Source organism: Tetrahymena thermophila (assembly GCF_000189635.1).
Source record: "Tetrahymena thermophila SB210 genomic scaffold scf_8254372, whole genome shotgun sequence".
Classification (NCBI taxonomy): Eukaryota; Ciliophora; class Oligohymenophorea; order Hymenostomatida; family Tetrahymenidae; genus Tetrahymena; species Tetrahymena thermophila.
The window spans coordinates 1-17,438 of record NW_002476156.1 but is presented as its reverse complement, the minus strand read 5'-3'; the positions used below and the strand labels follow the sequence as shown (position 1 = coordinate 17,438).

General features: G+C 20.9%; 4 protein-coding genes across 4 annotated transcripts; 2 read left to right on the top strand and 2 right to left on the bottom strand. All coding sequences in view use genetic code 6, as the record gives it.

The window, feature by feature from the left end:
• Positions 1-212: 212 nt before the first annotated feature.
• Positions 213-8,812, top strand: TTHERM_001502012 (kinase domain protein, putative; the record flags this gene model as incomplete). Its single annotated transcript, XM_012800245.1, has 22 exons — positions 213-251; positions 307-356; positions 864-953; positions 1,161-1,250; positions 1,456-1,545; positions 1,734-1,823; positions 2,026-2,115; positions 2,319-2,408; positions 2,611-2,700; positions 3,002-3,091; positions 4,917-5,006; positions 5,263-5,352; positions 5,611-5,700; positions 5,958-6,047; positions 6,304-6,393; positions 6,650-6,739; positions 6,998-7,087; positions 7,352-7,441; positions 7,698-7,787; positions 8,046-8,135; positions 8,395-8,484; positions 8,728-8,812. 22 exons carry the CDS (start codon positions 213-215, stop codon positions 8,810-8,812), a joined length of 1,884 nt encoding a protein of 627 aa, XP_012655699.1.
• A 39-nt stretch (positions 8,813-8,851) lies between these two features.
• TTHERM_001502011 (transmembrane protein, putative) lies at positions 8,852-9,208 on the top strand (the record flags this gene model as incomplete). Its single annotated transcript, XM_012800244.1, has 1 exon — positions 8,852-9,208. The coding sequence occupies one exon, from the start codon at positions 8,852-8,854 to the stop codon at positions 9,206-9,208; it is 357 nt and encodes a 118-aa protein (XP_012655698.1).
• Positions 9,209-10,412: 1,204 nt separating this feature from the next.
• Positions 10,413-13,627, bottom strand: TTHERM_01502010 (plant dual-specificity MAP kinase kinase family domain protein; the record flags this gene model as incomplete). The annotated part of the gene is made up of 5 exons (XM_001029452.2): positions 10,413-11,069; positions 11,408-11,578; positions 11,867-12,307; positions 12,680-13,290; positions 13,474-13,627. The coding sequence occupies 5 exons, from the start codon at positions 13,625-13,627 to the stop codon at positions 10,413-10,415; spliced, it is 2,034 nt and encodes a 677-aa protein (XP_001029452.2).
• Positions 13,628-14,478: 851 nt separating this feature from the next.
• On the bottom strand, positions 14,479-14,774 carry TTHERM_001502009 (hypothetical protein; the record flags this gene model as incomplete). Its single annotated transcript, XM_012800243.1, has 2 exons — positions 14,479-14,618; positions 14,675-14,774. 2 exons carry the CDS (start codon positions 14,772-14,774, stop codon positions 14,479-14,481), a joined length of 240 nt encoding a protein of 79 aa, XP_012655697.1.
• Positions 14,775-17,438: the final 2,664 nt, after the last annotated feature.

Here is a 17,438-nt window from a genome sequence, read left to right as displayed (position 1 = left end):
ATTCTCACTATCCTTAATATCCAATCTATAGTTCCTATTTTATTTTTAACTACACATTTTAAATAGAAATATTAAGATTTAATAATCAAAGTTAATTACACTATCTTTTTTGTAATTTATAAATTCATATAATATATTTGTTCTTTTTATTTACTTATAATTAATTAAATTTTCATAAATTGTTATTCAATATTTTTGAAAAAAAAAAATAAATGATGTAATAGATTAAATATTATAAAAAATTTGAAGAAGTAATTTCTTGTTTTTTCTTATTAACTTTCAATTTATTTTTAAAAATAAAAAAAGATTTTAAACTCTTCACTTTAATCTTATTAGGCTCTCCATATTGATCTTAGGTATAATTAATTTTAAAATATTATTATTATAATTATTATTAATATTTTCTATATATTTATTATTCAGTTTATTAAAAATATTATTTTTCTAATAGAAATTATCAATTATATTCTATTCAAAAATTTATTTATAAAAATTATTTTTTTAGTCATTTTTTTCACTTTACAAACTTTAAATTTATTAGATATTTTTAATATATTTTTTCCTTTTAACACTTTTATTTAATAAAAACAGTTTATTTATTTTGGATTATGATATTTCTATTTATAAAAATGATTTTAAAATAATTAAACCCTTTTAATTTGTTAATTGGATTTATTAATCTTTTTCTTTTTTATTGTATTTGCGTTTTTTTTCTTCTATCTTTCAAAATTTCACTTATTTTTTATTTTCAACACTTGACTTTATGTTTCGTTAATTCATTTCTGATAATTTCATATTTTTTCTTCATTTTTTCCTTCTAAATAATTTATTAATTATATATTTTGTCTTCAATATTTAAAAAGTTACAGTTAAGTTGGTGATTAAGGTACTTCATACTTAGAAACTGCTTTAGCAAATTGCTCTAATCTCTCAAATTTAACACTTAATCTTCGGTAAAAGCAGTCTATTAGTTTTAGATTATGATATTTCTATTTATAAAAATGAATTTAAAACAATTAAATCTTTTAATTTGTTTTTTTGCTTTTTATTGCATTTATTAATCTTTTATTTTTTTATTGTACATACTTGTTTTTGTATTTCTTCTATCTTTTTAAATAATTTATCATTAATTATATATTTTTTCTTTAATATTTAAAAAGTTACAATGATATTAGTGCAAGTGGTGTGTCAGGCTTAGGCTCTGCTTTAGCAAATTGTATTAATCTCTCAAATTTGACACTTGATCTTGGGTAAAAACAGTTTCTTTGCTTTGGATTGCGATATTTCTATTTATAAAAATGAATTTAAAACAATTAAACTCTTTTAATTTATTTATTAGCTTTTTATTAAATTTATTAATCTTTTTCTTTTTTATTGTACTTACTTGTGTTTGTATTTCTTTTATCTTTCTAAATAACTTATTAATTATATATTTATTCTTCAATATTTAAAAAGTTACAATTAAATTGGTGCAAGTGGTGCATCAGGCTTAGGCTCTGCTTTAGCAAATTGTATTAATCTCTCAAATTTGACACTTTATCTTCGGTAAAAATAGTTTATTTGTTTTGGATTGTGATATTTCTATTAATAAAAGTGAATTTAAAACAATTAAACTCTTTTAATTTATTTATTAGCTTTTTATTAGATTTATTAATCTTTTTCTTTTTTATTGTAAATACTTTTGTTTATATTTCTTCTATCTTTCTAAATATTTTTCTTCAATATTTAAAAAGTAAAAATTAAATTGGTGCAAGTGGTGCATCAGGCTTAGGTTATGCTTTAGCAAATTGCATTAATCTCTCAAATTTGAAACTTTATCTAAGGTAAAAACAGTTTATTTGTTTTGGATTGTAATATTTTTATAGAAAAACTAGTTAAAACAATTAAAATTTTTTAATTTGTTTATTAACTTTTTATTAGATTTATTAATCTTTTTCTTTCTTTTTTATTGATCTTGTGTTTTTATTTCTACTATATTTCTAAATAACTTATAAATTAGATATTTTTTCTTCAATATATAAAAAGTACTAACTAAATTGGTAATTAAGGTACTTCAGCCTTATGTTCTGCTTTAATTAATTGCACTAATCTTTCAAATTTGATACTTGACCTTCGGTAAAAACAGTTTATTTGTTTTGGATTATGATATTTCTATTAATAAAAATGATTTTAAAACAATTAAACTCTTTTAATTTGTTTATTAGCTTTTATTACATTTATTTATCTTTTTCTTTTTTATTGTACTTGTTGTGTTTGTATTTCTTCTATCTTTCTTAATAACTTATTAATTATATATTATTTCTTCAATTTTTCAAAAGTTACAATTAAATTGGTGCAAGTGGGGCATCATGCTTAGGTTGTGCTTTAATAAATTGCATTAATCTCTCAAATTTGACACTTGATCTTGGGTAAAAACAGTTTATTTGTTTTGTTAGGATTGTGATATTTTTATTTATAAAAATGAATTTAAAGCAATTAAACTCTTTAAATTCGTTTATTTGCTTTTTATTAGATTTATTAACCTTTTTCTTTTTTATTATACTTGTGTTTTTTCTTCTATCTTTCTAAATAACTTATTAATTATATATTTTTTCTTCAATTTTTAAAAAGTGGAAATTAAATTGGTGACTAAGGTACTTCAGGCTTAGGTTCTTCTTTAGCAAATTGCACTAATCTCTCAAATTTGACACTTGACCTTGGGTAAAAAAGTTTATTTGTTTTGGATTGTGATATTTTTATTTATAAAAATGAATTTAAACCATTTAAACTCTTTTAATTCGTTTATTAGTTTTTTATTATATTTATTAATATTTTTCCTTTTTATTGTACGTACTTGTGTTTTTATTTCTTCTATCTTTCATAATTTAACTCATTTTTAATTTTCAACATTTGCTTTTATTATTTGTTAATTCATCTCTGATAAATTCATATTTTTTCTTCATTTATTTTTTCCTTCTAAATAATTTACAAATTACATATTTTTTCTTCAATATTTAAAAAGTTACAATTAAATTGGTAATTAAGGTACTTAAAGCTTAGGAAATGCTTTAGCAAAGTGCACTAAACTATCAAATTTGACACTTAATCTTGGGTAAAAACAGTTTATTTGTTTGGATTGTGATATTTATAAAGAAAAATAAATTTAAAACAATTAAAACTTTTAATTTGTTTATTAGCTTTTTATTAGATTTAATTATCTTTTTCTTTTTTATTTTGTTAATGATTTTTTTATTTAAAAATATAATTTTTAATTCAAAAATTTTATTCTATATAATTTAATATAATATAGAAACATGAAGTAATTCAATGAATAAAAATAATTAAGAAAATGTCGTAAATCAAAAAGATTAGTTGCCTTTAAAATACTTTTCTGGTGATAGACAAGTGATGAAAAAGGATGTATAAATATTAAATATATGACTAGTTGAAAATAATATGTTTTCTTATATTATATTTTGTAATAAGATAATTTAATCAAAAGTATAGATAGATAGATTTATTTTTCTTTTATATTTATATTTATGAATATCATATTTATTTTGGTAAATTAGTAGATAGCTTATTAAATAAATGAGAGTTCATAAATTAAATTTAGTTAAATAAATAAATAAATGAATATCTCTAAAACTAGCCCTCTGTTTTAGTCAAAAACAATCAAAACTTTTAATATTAACTACTATAATTTTTTCAAATATGACTAAATAAATAACTGACCGGCCATCTTTAATTCCTACTATATATATTTTTAAGTATTTGTTTTAAATGCAAATATTAAGTTTAAATAGTGAATGTTAAATTAATTTTTCTGTGATATCTCTTAATAAAATCAAATATATAAATTAATATGATAATTAATTATTAAATTTATTTGTTCTTTTTATCCATTTATAATTAATTAATTAAATTTCATAAATTGCTATTTAATATCTTTGAAAAGAAAAATAAATGATATAATAGATTAAATATTACTATGATTTAGATGAAGTAATTATTAATTTTTTTATTAATATCCTTTAAATTTATATAAATTAATAAAAAAAGTTTAAAAGCTCTTCACTTTTATCTCATTAGGTTATCGATATTTATCTGAAGTATATTTAATTAAAAAAATTACTTTTATTATTATTAATATTTTTTATATATTTAAATTTCAATTTATTTAAATAAATAATTTTTATAATAGAAATTATCATAATTATTTATTGATTTTTTATTAAAACAATAATTTATTAGCTATTTTAACTTAATTTTCATTTCAATTTTTAATTATTTATTTATTATTCATTTTTTATTATTTGATATATATTCTTCATTTTTTGCTATTAAAACTTACACTAAATAAAAACAGTTTATTTTTTTTGGATTGTAATATTTTTAATTATAAAAGTTAATTTAAAACATTAAAGCTCTTTTAATTTATTTGATTTGATTTGTTTTCCTTTTTCTTTTTATTATGATTTCTTACTTTTTCATTATTTTTTAATTTTATTAATTATTAATTAATCTTATTATTTACATATTTTTTCTTCATTTTTTCCTCCTAATTAACTAAAGTTAAATGCCTATTTAATTTATAAAAGGCGAAATGTAATATATCTTAATAACATAATAAATAAAGCTAAATTAGTTTAAAACAGCTTTATTTTTGAGTTTTTAGAAAGGTTTAATTCACAAAATGCAAAATTTGAAATAACTTATTTACACAGTATATTTATTCTTATAACATATCATTTTTTTTGAAAAAAATAAATTTTGAAAAATTTTTTACAATCCTGGGATGAAAAAAAATTCTTAAAAAATATTTAAAATTTTACTTTTATAAAATGTAAAAATCTATATAAAAAATTCGCTTTTTATAAATTTGTATGGCAACTTACTCTATTTAATGATAGATTTTTTCTTCAATATTTAAAAAGTGACAATGAAATTGGTGATGAAGGTGCATCAGGCTTAGGTTCTGCTTTAGCAAATTGCATTAATCTCTCAAATTTGAAACTTTTTCTTGGGTAAAAAGAGTTTATTTGTTTTGGATAGTGATATTTTTAATTATAAAAACTAATTTAAAACAATAAAGCTCATTTTTCTTTTTCTTTTTATTGTACTTGTTTTTTTTTGTTCTTTCTTTTTTTATTTAACTCATCATTTTATTTTCAACTTTTCTTTTATTATTAACTAATCTATCTTATTATTTCATATTCTCTCTTTATTTTTTCCTTCTAATTAACTATTTAATGATAGATTTTTTCTTCAATATTTAAAAAGTCGGAATAAAATTTGTGCAAAGGGAGCATCAGGCTTAGGTTCTGCTTTAGCAAATTGCATTAATCTCTCAAATTTGACACTTAACCTTTCGTAAAAAGAGTTTATTTGTTTTGGATTGTGATATTTTTAATTATAAAAACAAATTTAAAACAATAAAGCTCATTTTTCTTTTTCTTTTTATTGTGCTTTGTTTTTTTTTGTTCTTTCTTTGTTTATTTATATCATCATTTTATTTTCAATTTTTGCTTTTATTATTAACTAATCTATCTTATTATTTCATGTTCTCTCTTTATTTTTTCCTTCTAATTAACTATTTAATGATATATTTTTTCTTCAATATTTAAAAAGTGACAATTAAATTGGTGCAATGGGTGCATCAGGCTTAGGTTCTGCTTTAGCAAATTGCATTAATCTCTCAAATTTGAAACTTGACCTTCAGTAAAAATAGTTTATTTGTTTTGGATTGTGATATTTTTAATTATAAAAACTAATTTAAAACAATAAAGCTCATTTTTCTTTTTCTTTTTATTGAGCTTTGTTTTTTTTTGTTCTTTCTTTGTTTATTTATCTCATCATTTTATTTTCAACTTTTCTTTTATTATTAACTAATCTATCTTATTATTTCATCTTTTTTCTTCATTTTTTCCTTCTAATTAACTATTTAATGATATATTTTTTCCTCAATATTTAAAAAGTGGCAATTAAATTGGTGATGAAGGTACATCAGGCTTAGGTTCTGCTTTAGCAAATTGCATTAATCTCTCAAATTTGACACTTAACCTTTCGTAAAAAGAGTTTATTTGTTTTGGATTGTGATATTTTTAATTATAAAAACAAATTTAAAACAATAAAGCTCATTTTTCTTTTTCTTTTTATTGTGCTTTGTTTTTTTTTGTTCTTTCTTTGTTTATTTATATCATCATTTTATTTTCAATTTTTGCTTTTATTATTAACTAATCTATCTTATTATTTCATGTTCTCTCTTTATTTTTTCCTTCTAATTAAATTTAATGATATATTTTTTCTTCAATATTTAAAAAGTGGCAATGAAATTGGTGATGAAGGTGCATCAGTCTTAGGTTCTGGTTTAGCTAATTGCATTAATCTCTCAAATTTGAAACTTTTTCTTGGGTAAAAAGAGTTTATTTGTTTTGGATAGTGATATTTTTAATTATAAAAACTAATTTAAAACAATAAAGCTCATTTTTCTTTTTCTTATAATTGTGCTTGTTTTTTTTTTGTTCTTTCTTATTTTATTTAACTCATTATTTTATTTTCAACTTTTGCTTTTATTATTAACTAATCTATCTTATTATTTCATCTTTTTTCTTCATTTTTTCCTTCTAATTAACTAAAAAATGATAGATTTTTTCTTCAATATTTAAAGTAGGAATAAAATTGGTGATGGAGGTGCATCAGGCTTAGGTTCTGCTTTAGCAAATTGCATTAATCTCTCAAATTTGACACTTAACCTTTAGTAAAAACAGTTTATTTGTTTTGGATTGTGATATTTTTAATTATAAAAACAAATTTAAAACAATAAAGCTCATTTTTCTTTTTTTTATTATTGTGCTTTGTTTTTTTTTGTTCTTTCTTTGTTTATTTATCTCATCATTTTATTTTCAATTTTTGAATTTTATTATTAACTAATCTATCTTATTATTTCATATTCTTTCTTCATTTTTTCCTTCTAATTAACTATTTAATGATATATTATTTCTTCAATATTAAAAAGTTACAATTAAATTGGTGATGAAGGTGCATCAGGCTTAGGTTCTGGTTTAGCAAATTGCATTAATCTCTCAAATTTGACACTTGACCTTTCGTAAAAAGAGTTTATTTGTTTTGGATTGTGATATTTTTAATTATAAAAACAAATTTAAAACAATAAAGCTCATTTTTCTTTTTCTTTTTATTGTGCTTGCTTTTTTTTTTTTTTTGTTCTTTCTTTTTTTATTTATATCATCATTTTATTTTCAACTTTTGCTTTTATTTTTAACTAATCTATCTTATTATTTCATCTTTTTTCTTCATTTTTTCCTTCTAATTAACTATTTAATGATATATTTTTTCCTCAATATTTAAAAAGTGGCAATTAAATTGGTGATGAAGGTACATCAGGCTTAGGTTCTGCTTTAGCAAATTGCATTAATCTCTCAAATTTGACACTTGATCTTGGGTAAAAAGAGTTTATTTGTTTTGGATTGTGATATTTTTAATTATAAAAACTAATTAAAAACAATTAAGCTCATTTTTCTTTTTCTTTTTTTTGTGCTTTTTTTTTTTGTTCTTTCTTTGTTTATTTAACTCATCATTTTATTTTCAATTCTTGTTTTATTATTAACTAATCTATCTTATTATTTCATATTCTCTCTTCATTTTTTTCCTTCTAATTAACTATTTAATGATATATTTTTTCTTCAATATTTAAAAAGTGACAATTAAATTGGTGATGAAGGTGCATCAGGCTTAGGTTCTGCTTTAGCAAATTGCATTAATCTCTCAAATTTGACACTTGACCTTCAGTAAAAATAGTTTATTTGTTTTGGATTGTGATATTTTTAATTATAAAAACTAATTTAAAACAATAAAACTCTTTTTTCTTTTTCTTTTTATTGTGCTTGTTTTTTTTTTGTTCTTTCTTTGTTTATTTAAATAATCATTTTATTTTTAACTTTTGCTTTTATAATTAATTAATCTATCTTATTATTTCATATTCTTTCTTCATTTTTTCCTTTTAATTAACTATTTAATGATATATTATTTCTTCAATATTTAAAAAGTTACAATTAAATTGGTGATGAAGGTGCATAAGGCTTAGGTTCTGGTTTAGCAAATTGCATTAATCTCTCAAATATGACACTTTATATTGAGTAAAAACAGTTTATTTGTTTTTCATTGTGATATTTAAAATTATAAAAACTAATTAATAACAATAAAGCTCTTTTTTCTTTTTGTTTTTATTGTGCTTGCTTTTTTTTTTGTTCTTTCTTTGTTTATTTAACTCATCATTTTATTTTCAACTTTTGCTTTTATTATGAACTAATCTATCTTATTATTTCATATTCTCTCTTCATTTTTTCCTTCTAATTAACTATTTAATGATATATTTTTTCTTCAATATTTAAAAAGTAACAGTGAAATTGGTGATGAAGGCGCATCAAACTTAGGTTCTGCTTTAGCAAATTGCAATAATCTCTCAAATTTGACACTTTTACTAGGGTACAAACAGTTTATTTGTTTTAGATTGTGATATTTTGAATTATAAAACTAATTTAAAACAAAAAAGCTATTTGAATTTATTTGTTATCTTTTATTTGATTTATTTTTTATCTTTTTTATTCCACTTATGCTATTTTATTTATTTATTTATTTATTTATTAATTTAAGAAATAATTTTTAATTGAAAGCTTATTATTTTTGATATTTATTTAAAACTTACACAAATCTATTATAAAATTTTAGGTCAATGAATGAATCTTAAAAATTCAAAGTAATAAGCAAGTGTCTTAAATCAAAAAGATTAGTTGTCTTTTAAAAAGATTGGTGATGATAAGTAAATGGCGAAAATAGGACGAATAAATATTAAATGTTTTAATAATTGAATATAAAAGGTTTTTTTATTTTTTAATATTTTGAAAAAGTTTTTTTAACCTAAAATATATTAGATTTTATTATTGTTTTTTATTATAAATATCATTCATATTTATTTTTGTAAGTAAATAAATTATATGTAAAAATAAAAAAATAAAATTTAGTTAAATAAATTAATTCCTCTTAAACAGACCTTCCTGTTCCTTCAAAAACTATCAAATAATTTAAAACTTTTAGTGTTATATTATATCTTTTTAAATTATATAAATTCGAAGCTTTTACGTGCCAGTTATATTTGAATCTCAAATATTACCCATCAATTATATTTCTATCCTTTTTTTATTTACCATGATTAATTAGAATCCATGATTTAAATAAAACCTCATAGATAAATCAAATTTTACTTTTAATAGCAAAATCATGGAAGGCTAGTAGAAATGCCATAAGGGTTAGGTGACCCTTCCCTTCTAGTATATTACCCACAAATTATTTGTATAAATAAAATTGAATAAATATAAATGATAATTTAGATTTGAAAATAATAATATTAATATATCAAATATACATACATTAAAGACTATTTCAGATTAACATTGAGAACCAACAACAATTAAAATGATTAAAGTGAAGAGCTTAAAAACTTTGCTATTAATAAAAATTAATTGATACAATATTAATTAAAAGTAAATATTTACTTCTTCTAGATTCTAAAAATGTTATTTATTTCTCTCAAATCATTAATTTTTTTTTATTTTCAAAAATATTGAATAGCAGTTTATGGAAATTTAATTAGTTATAAAAGTATATTAATATATTAACTGATGTAAGACCTTTTATATTATTATTTAAAATCTGGTAATTTCTATTTTAAATTGATAAAATATTCAATAAAAACATGTAAAAACAAAAACGAATTAAAGTAAAATGACATTTTTAGAAATTTGAGGAAGTGCTATAAAATATAAAAATAAATAGTAAGTAAACAAATTTATTTAAAGTTAATTTTATTTATTAAATGAGTTTATTTATATTGTAATTGTTGTTATTATGGTTGTTATTGTTGTTGTTGTTGTCATAAATAAGTAGTAATTATTTGAAATTGTCTTTATTATTTTCTTAATTTCATATTATATATTTATTTAATCATTCATTTGTAAGTTATTTGCTTTGTGTGAACAGACAGACTACAAAGCTAGTTATGTTATTATAAATATCCTAGTTATTATTTATTTATTTATTTATTTATTTATTTATTTATTAATATATTTATTGGTGTTTTTTTAACATTTATTGATGTTGATAGCTCATAAATTTATTGATTAACCAATTAAATTAAATTGGTCCATGCAAGGTTTGTAGAGATTTCTTATAAATAGGATTACATGATATTATTTAATTGATCAATAAATTAGGGAGCAGTTTTAGAAAGCAAAATATTAGTTTCACTTTAAATTAATTAAGCAAATTTCATTTAAACAAATTTTTTTGTGGACAAAATTTAGGCGAGAGAGAATAAGATTTTTTTCAGGGAAAGAGGAAGCTTTTTTGTTTTTGTTTCAATTTTCAGCTAAGAAAGAGTCGTTTAAAAGCTCAGTTGCAGTTGGCCTTTTAGAAGGATCTCTCTGCAAGCACTTTCTGATGAACTGATTGAGGTCAGGAGAGATTGTTTCTGGGATTTGTGGGATTTCATCGCTAAGACCTATTTTCATTATAGCTGCAATCGGATTGTCAAACTAATAGTTTGACCATGGAGCTTCTGCTTGAGCCATTTCAAGTATTGTGCAACCAAATGACCAAATGTCAGCCTTTGTATCATATTTAGTCTAGGTTACTATTTCAGGAGACATCCAAGGAACCGAGCCCTTTAGTGTTTTATTCATTTCTTTGTTACTATTTAAAGTGAGTTCTAATTACTTAGCGCAGCCAAAATCAGATAACTTAACTATGCCATCTGATCCAACAAGTATATTAGCGCCTTTGATATCTTTATGTATCACTTTTTGTGAGTGGAGATATTGAATTCCACTTAATATTTGTCTAGCATAAACCTTAATTGTCTATTCCTCCAAAGGCCCAAACTTCTTCAGCATCTAATCAATATTTCCTTCGCTCATGTATTCCAAAAATATACACAAGCAATCTTATTATCTCTCATGTCCTTTATATTAAATTATGTGTTTATGAGATAATGTTTGCATGATCCTTAGTTCTTTCTATTAAAATAATAAAAAATTGTTTTTTTTAATTTAAAGCAAATTTGTAAAAGCTAAATCAATTCTAAATAAATGCCACATTTTTTGTGTTTTTCATTGTACAAAGAAAGAATTAACAAATATTATTTCATTAAATTCAACAACAAATAAGATTTTTTTATCTTATTTCGTAATTAATTTTTAATCATTTTCAAATATTAAGTGCTAAAAAATATCCTGTAAAAAATATTGAAAACGGAAAATATTTTTCAGCCAAAAAAATTTTTTAGCTGCTTAATAAAATAATTTAAAATAATTAATAAATCTTTATTTTTAAAAGGAGAGAAAAAAATAGGTACTTCTTATTCATCCAAAAATTCTTTGTCTAACTTCGATTGACCATGGACCATGATCTTTTTGACGACAAATATTTCTCCAGTGTTGCAGTTCATGGCTGTAAATACTTGACCAAAGCTTCCTGCACCTATGAAATCGCCTGACTTCCATTTGACAATTTTTTATAGAGAAGCCTATTAATAATTTGAGAGATTTGAATATAGAGGTGGTCAATTATTAATTAATTTATTTAAATATTTGTTAAGCTGTTTATTTTTTTTGATAGTTGTTTGGAAAAGTAAATCTTGAAGTTTAAATTTGTAATACGATTTAAATAAGAAAAATTAGGAGTGAATTACTCTTTTTTAAACTTACTAAAAAATAGCCTAATTAATTAATAGGGAATAGATAAATCATTCTTTCAATCAATTTTAAGCTTCAAATTATATTTTTTTCTAATTAATTAAATTTTGGTTTATTACTTCGGCTTTTGAATTTTCTAGCTCGCTTTGAGCAAGTATCGAAGGTGACTGTGAAGTGGAATTATCTTTTTGACTATTAGCTCTGCTGATTTCTTTTATTGGAGGTATTTGAGAATCTTTCGGTTTTTCTGGTAAGGAGAATCTCTCTCTGATGCTTTTTGTCTAAATGATTTGATCTTGGTCGTTTTTAAATGTTTTTTTTTCTTCTTGATTATTTTTTGATTCATCTTTATAGAAATCTATATTTTTAGCATTGCTATTGTTCACAGAGATTAATTCTTCTTACTGCTAAGTATTTGCTTAATTTTCTTTTTTCTGCTGCAATAAATTTATAGATTTGCCATTTGTTGATTGGAGTCCATTGCTAGCATCTGAAGAAGAGAGCTGGAATTTATTTGATTTATTTGGACTATTTGCTGATTCGTCTGAAAACTAAGTATCCTTTTATATATTTATTTTAAATTTTTTAAACTCGATTTGTTTGTTTTTTTAATTTTTTTAGTCATTTAAAATAATTTTAATTGCAAAGCAAGCTTCATAAAAACTAAATAAATGATTTGAGCAATCCGCTTATTGATATAATTTTTAATCGATTTGGCTTGACACTATTTTTTTTTAATATATTTGACTGAACCATGAATGCATTTATTTGTCGAAGTCAACACATGGATTAATTAAATTTAAAAAGAGATATAAAGTAGAAATAAGTATGCTAATCAAGGTTTGGCATTTGGAGCTTTAAGTAAATGAATGAATAATTTATTGGGTTGATACATTTAAGTTATAAATAATAATATTTATTTATTTTTTTACCTCTCTATTAATTTTATATTCAATTTCTTCTTCATCTTCCTCTTCATGGTCTTCATAATTATTTAGATATAATTGGATATCTTCATTATGCTTCAAAGACCTGAAAGCCATCGTGGTCGCTGGTGATTGTAGTTTATTTACTTTGCTGTTGTTCACATTGATATTTTGCTACTAATCGTTTTCTACTTATTTTGCATTTACATTCTTGAGTTGCCTAATCTTTTCTACAAAGCCTTGAGGCTTTTTGCGCTCTTGCTCTTCAACAGCTTTTTCAGCTGTCGAAGATTCACCTAAATTTTAATTTGCTGCATTGTTGACACTATCATTTTATATTTTAAGCTTTGGAAGAGCCTGTCCTGACTGCAAAACAGACAAAGATGCACCCTAATTGGAATTTTAAATAGTCTGCTGCTATACTTGTTGCTATTAAAGCTGATTTTGTTTTTACTAAATAGTTGTTTTTCTATTAAATATCGTTTTCTTCCCTTCAATCTTGTTCATTTAATTTGGAGTATCCTCCGAAAATGGTCTATTCATAAAACTTGAAATAGTATTTGAATTTATCAGTGGCAAATCTGTTCCCTGCTACGACTGCTAATTGAACATCATTTCTATTGTATAAAATAATAAGCTTTAGCATACATTTCCCTTGTAAATAAAAAATTTTTGCGCTTGGCAGATGATATCCAACATCCAACTAAATATAACAAAAACTGATCCAAAATGAAAGATACCAATCAAACCTAAACCCAAAAATTCTCGACTAAACTAAAAAAAAAACTTGCTCATTTTACTCTGCTTTAAAAAAGAAGTATCTTTGCTTATTAAACTTGCACTCGTATTAAATGTTGCCGTTTAATTACTCGTGGAACCCATGCTATTTTTCTTTATTGGTAATTTGTAGGTTGATGATTTTTGAGCTGAGTTATTAAATTCCTGATTCTTCATTCACTAATAAAGATATATATTTTTATTAACAATACTCACTTTTTGAACTTTTTAATTACTTAATTAATTAATTTCTTTCTTTCTTCTTCACCTACTTAAAATAAATTAATAAATAAATAAACAAACAAAAAAGCTAATCAAGAGCAAACAAACAAACAAAGAAACAAACAATCAAACAAAAACAAAATAGCAAGCCAATCAATTAATAATTAATTCCTTCATTCATTTGTATATTTATTAATTCATTGATTTGCTTGCTCAAAACTGAAATAATAATATGTAATCAACTAAAGCAAAGAAAAAATCTAATAAGAACTTAAGAGTGATTGAAATAACTAAAGAATTTAATAGATAAATAACTAAATACACAGATAGATAGATACATTGATAGATTTATAAATAGATAGATATATATATATAGATATTCTTTTCTTCTTTTCTTTAAGTCAATTAACATTTGAGATTTATAAATATATTTGTTAATTTATATAATTATTTATTTTTACTTACCTATGCATTTATCATCCACTAGCTTATATCATTTATTTCATACATCCACCTTATAAAAATATTTGTATAATTAATTATAAATAAATAAATTATTTGATTAATTTATTGGCTTCATTACTGATGACCACAACCTCTCTAAAAATATTTATAAATACTTAACAAAAATTCTATTTAATAATTAATTCAAAATTTGATAAATTGGTTTTTTGCTTTCTTATATAATTACTCCATTTCATGCCATTAATAATATATAATTAATTAATAAACTCAAAAATCATTAAAAATATATTGCTTGCTTATTATCTAATTTAATTGAAAAAGTCATTGCATCTTTTTATCTCTCAAGATTTATCATAAAATTTATGATTGCTTTAATTTATTTAGCCGCTATGATAAACTACTCCAATAATTATTTTTATTTTTGGGTGTGTCTGTCTATCTAAAATTTATTGGTTCATTATATATCTATATATCTATTTATCTTTATTTTTATTTGGATCTTGAATAAGTCTATAAATAATTAAAATTTGTAATTACATGCTAGAACTATACTTTCATCTTTATTTAGTTCCCTATTTATTATTGCATTTATATAAATTTTATTCAAACTGCTCATCTGATAAATTTTGACATTCATATATCAACTTTTCTATCTAATAATTTAATATAGAAATGAATGTTTTAAACAGCAAACAATCGCTTATTATCAATATTTCTATCTATCAATTTTCTCATTTTTTATCAATTTAAATTTAATATTTTGTTCTTCCTTCAAAATTTTCTTTTATTTCTTCAAATAATAATTAAATAAAATAATTTCTTAATTTTAATTATTGTTTAATATTATTTCTTATTTATAAAAAAATTATTTTGTTTAATAAAATGAATTTTAAGAATTATTCATAAAATATGAAAGTTACTCAAAAAAATTAATACGCTATAATAACTTAAATTAAATATTCTATTTTATTTTTATCAATAAATTTAAAAATAATCAATTAAATAAAAAAGAAATAAAAGTTTATTTCAAAAAATCAAGGTTATCATTCTACTTATTAATTTTTATTATTAAATTTTGGATCTTTTTTAATAGATTTGATTTTAAATTTATTTATATTTAGTAGGGTTATATTAAGCATATATTTTTACAATATTTTTTTTAACTTTGACAGTATATTTTATAATAAAAAATAAGATAAGCATTTTAAAATTTATAATACCACATTAAAAAAAAATTACATAAATTCTTGATATGAAATAAGCTTATAAAAAGCCAAATTCAATATTAACGGCTTTTAAATTCATTAATTTACTCTAAATATTATTAAATAAAAAATCAAATTTGTATTGTCTGAATGAATAAATGATAATTTAAAAAACAATTATTTTATGATTAAAAAATATAAAATGAAAAAAATGATCATAAGATAAATTACAAATTTGAGAAAAAAAGAAGAAAAAAACATTAAAACAAATAAAGTTAAAATAAAAAGTAAAACTTGATTTCTCGCTGAGATTTTATTTAAATCATGGCATCTAATTAATCATGATAAATAAAAAAAGGATAGAAATATGATTGATGGATAATATTTAAGATTAAAATATAACTGGCATATAAAAGTTTGGCATTTATATAATTTAATAGGATGTAATATTACACTAAAAGTTTCAAATTATTTGATTGTTTTTGGAGAAACCAGAGGCTTTACTTATTAGGATTTAATTTATTTAAGTAAATTTTATTTTTTTATTATTTACAAATAATTTATTTACTTACAAAAATATGAATGATATTTATAAATATAAAATCAATAATAAATTCTATTTATCTATCTATTTATATTTTAGGTTAAAAATACTCTTTCAAAATATTATATAATAAAATATATAATACTATTCAAAAATTTTATATTTATTCATCCTTTTTTCACCAGTTGTTTATCAATAGAAATTAAAGACAACTAATCTTTTTGATTTACGACACTTGCTAAGTAATTTGAATCTTTATGATATATTTATTGAGCTAAAAATTTTTAAATAAATTTGTGTAAATTTTAAAATAAACAAATAAATTCAATGAGCTTTTTTGTTTTTAATTAGTTTTTATAATTAAAAATATCACAATCCAAAACAAATAAACTCTTTTTACTCAAGCCCAAGTGTCAAATTTGAGAGATTAATGCAATTTGCTAAAGCAGAGCCTAAGCCTGATGCACCAATTGCACCAATTTTATTATACCTTTTTAAATATTGAAGAAAAAATATATCATTAAATAGTTAATTAGAAGGAAAAAATGAAGAAAAAATATGAAATAATAGGAAATAAATAATAAAAGCAAAAGTTGAAAATAAAATGATGAGCTAAATTAACAAAGAAAGAACAAAAAAAAGCAAGCACAATAAAAAGAAAAAGAAAAAAGAGCTTTATTGTTTTTAATTAGTTTTTATAATTAAAAATATCACAATCCAAAACAAATAAACTGTTTTTACCGAAGATCAAGTGTCAAATTTGAGAGATTAATGCAATTTGCTAAAGCAGAACCTAAGCCTGATGCACCTTTATCACCAATTTCATTAAATCTTTTTAAATATTGAAGAAAAAATATATCATTAAATAGTTAATTAGAAGGAAAAAATGAAGAAAAAATATGAAATAATAAGAAATAAATAATAAAAGCAAAAGTTGAAAATAAAATGATGAGCTAAATTAACAAAGAAAGAACAAAAAAAAGCAAGCACAATAAAAAGAAAAAGAAAAAAGAGCTTTATTGTTTTTAATTAGTTTTTATAATTAAAAATATCACAATCCAAAACAAATAAACTATTTTTACTAAAGGTCAAGTGTCAAATTTGAGAGATTAATGCAATTTGCTAAAGCAGAACCTAAGCATGATGCACCAATTGCACCAATTTTATTATACCTTTTTAAATATTGAAGAAAAAATATATCATTAAATAGTTAATTAGAAGGAAAAAATGAAGAAAAAATATGAAATAATAGGAAATAAATAATAAAAGCAAAAGTTGAAAATAAAATGATGAGCTAAATTAACAAAGAAAGAACAAAAAAAAGCAAGCACAATAAAAAGAAAAAGAAAAAGAGCTTTATTGTTTTTAATTAGTTTTTATAATTAAAAATATCACAATCCAAAACAAATAAACTGTTTTTACGAAAGGAGTAGTGTCAAATTTGAGAGATTAATGCAATTTGCTAAAGCAGAACCTAAGCCTGATGCACCTTCATCACCAATTTAATTAGACCTTTTTAAATATTGAAGAAAAAAATATATCATTAAATAGT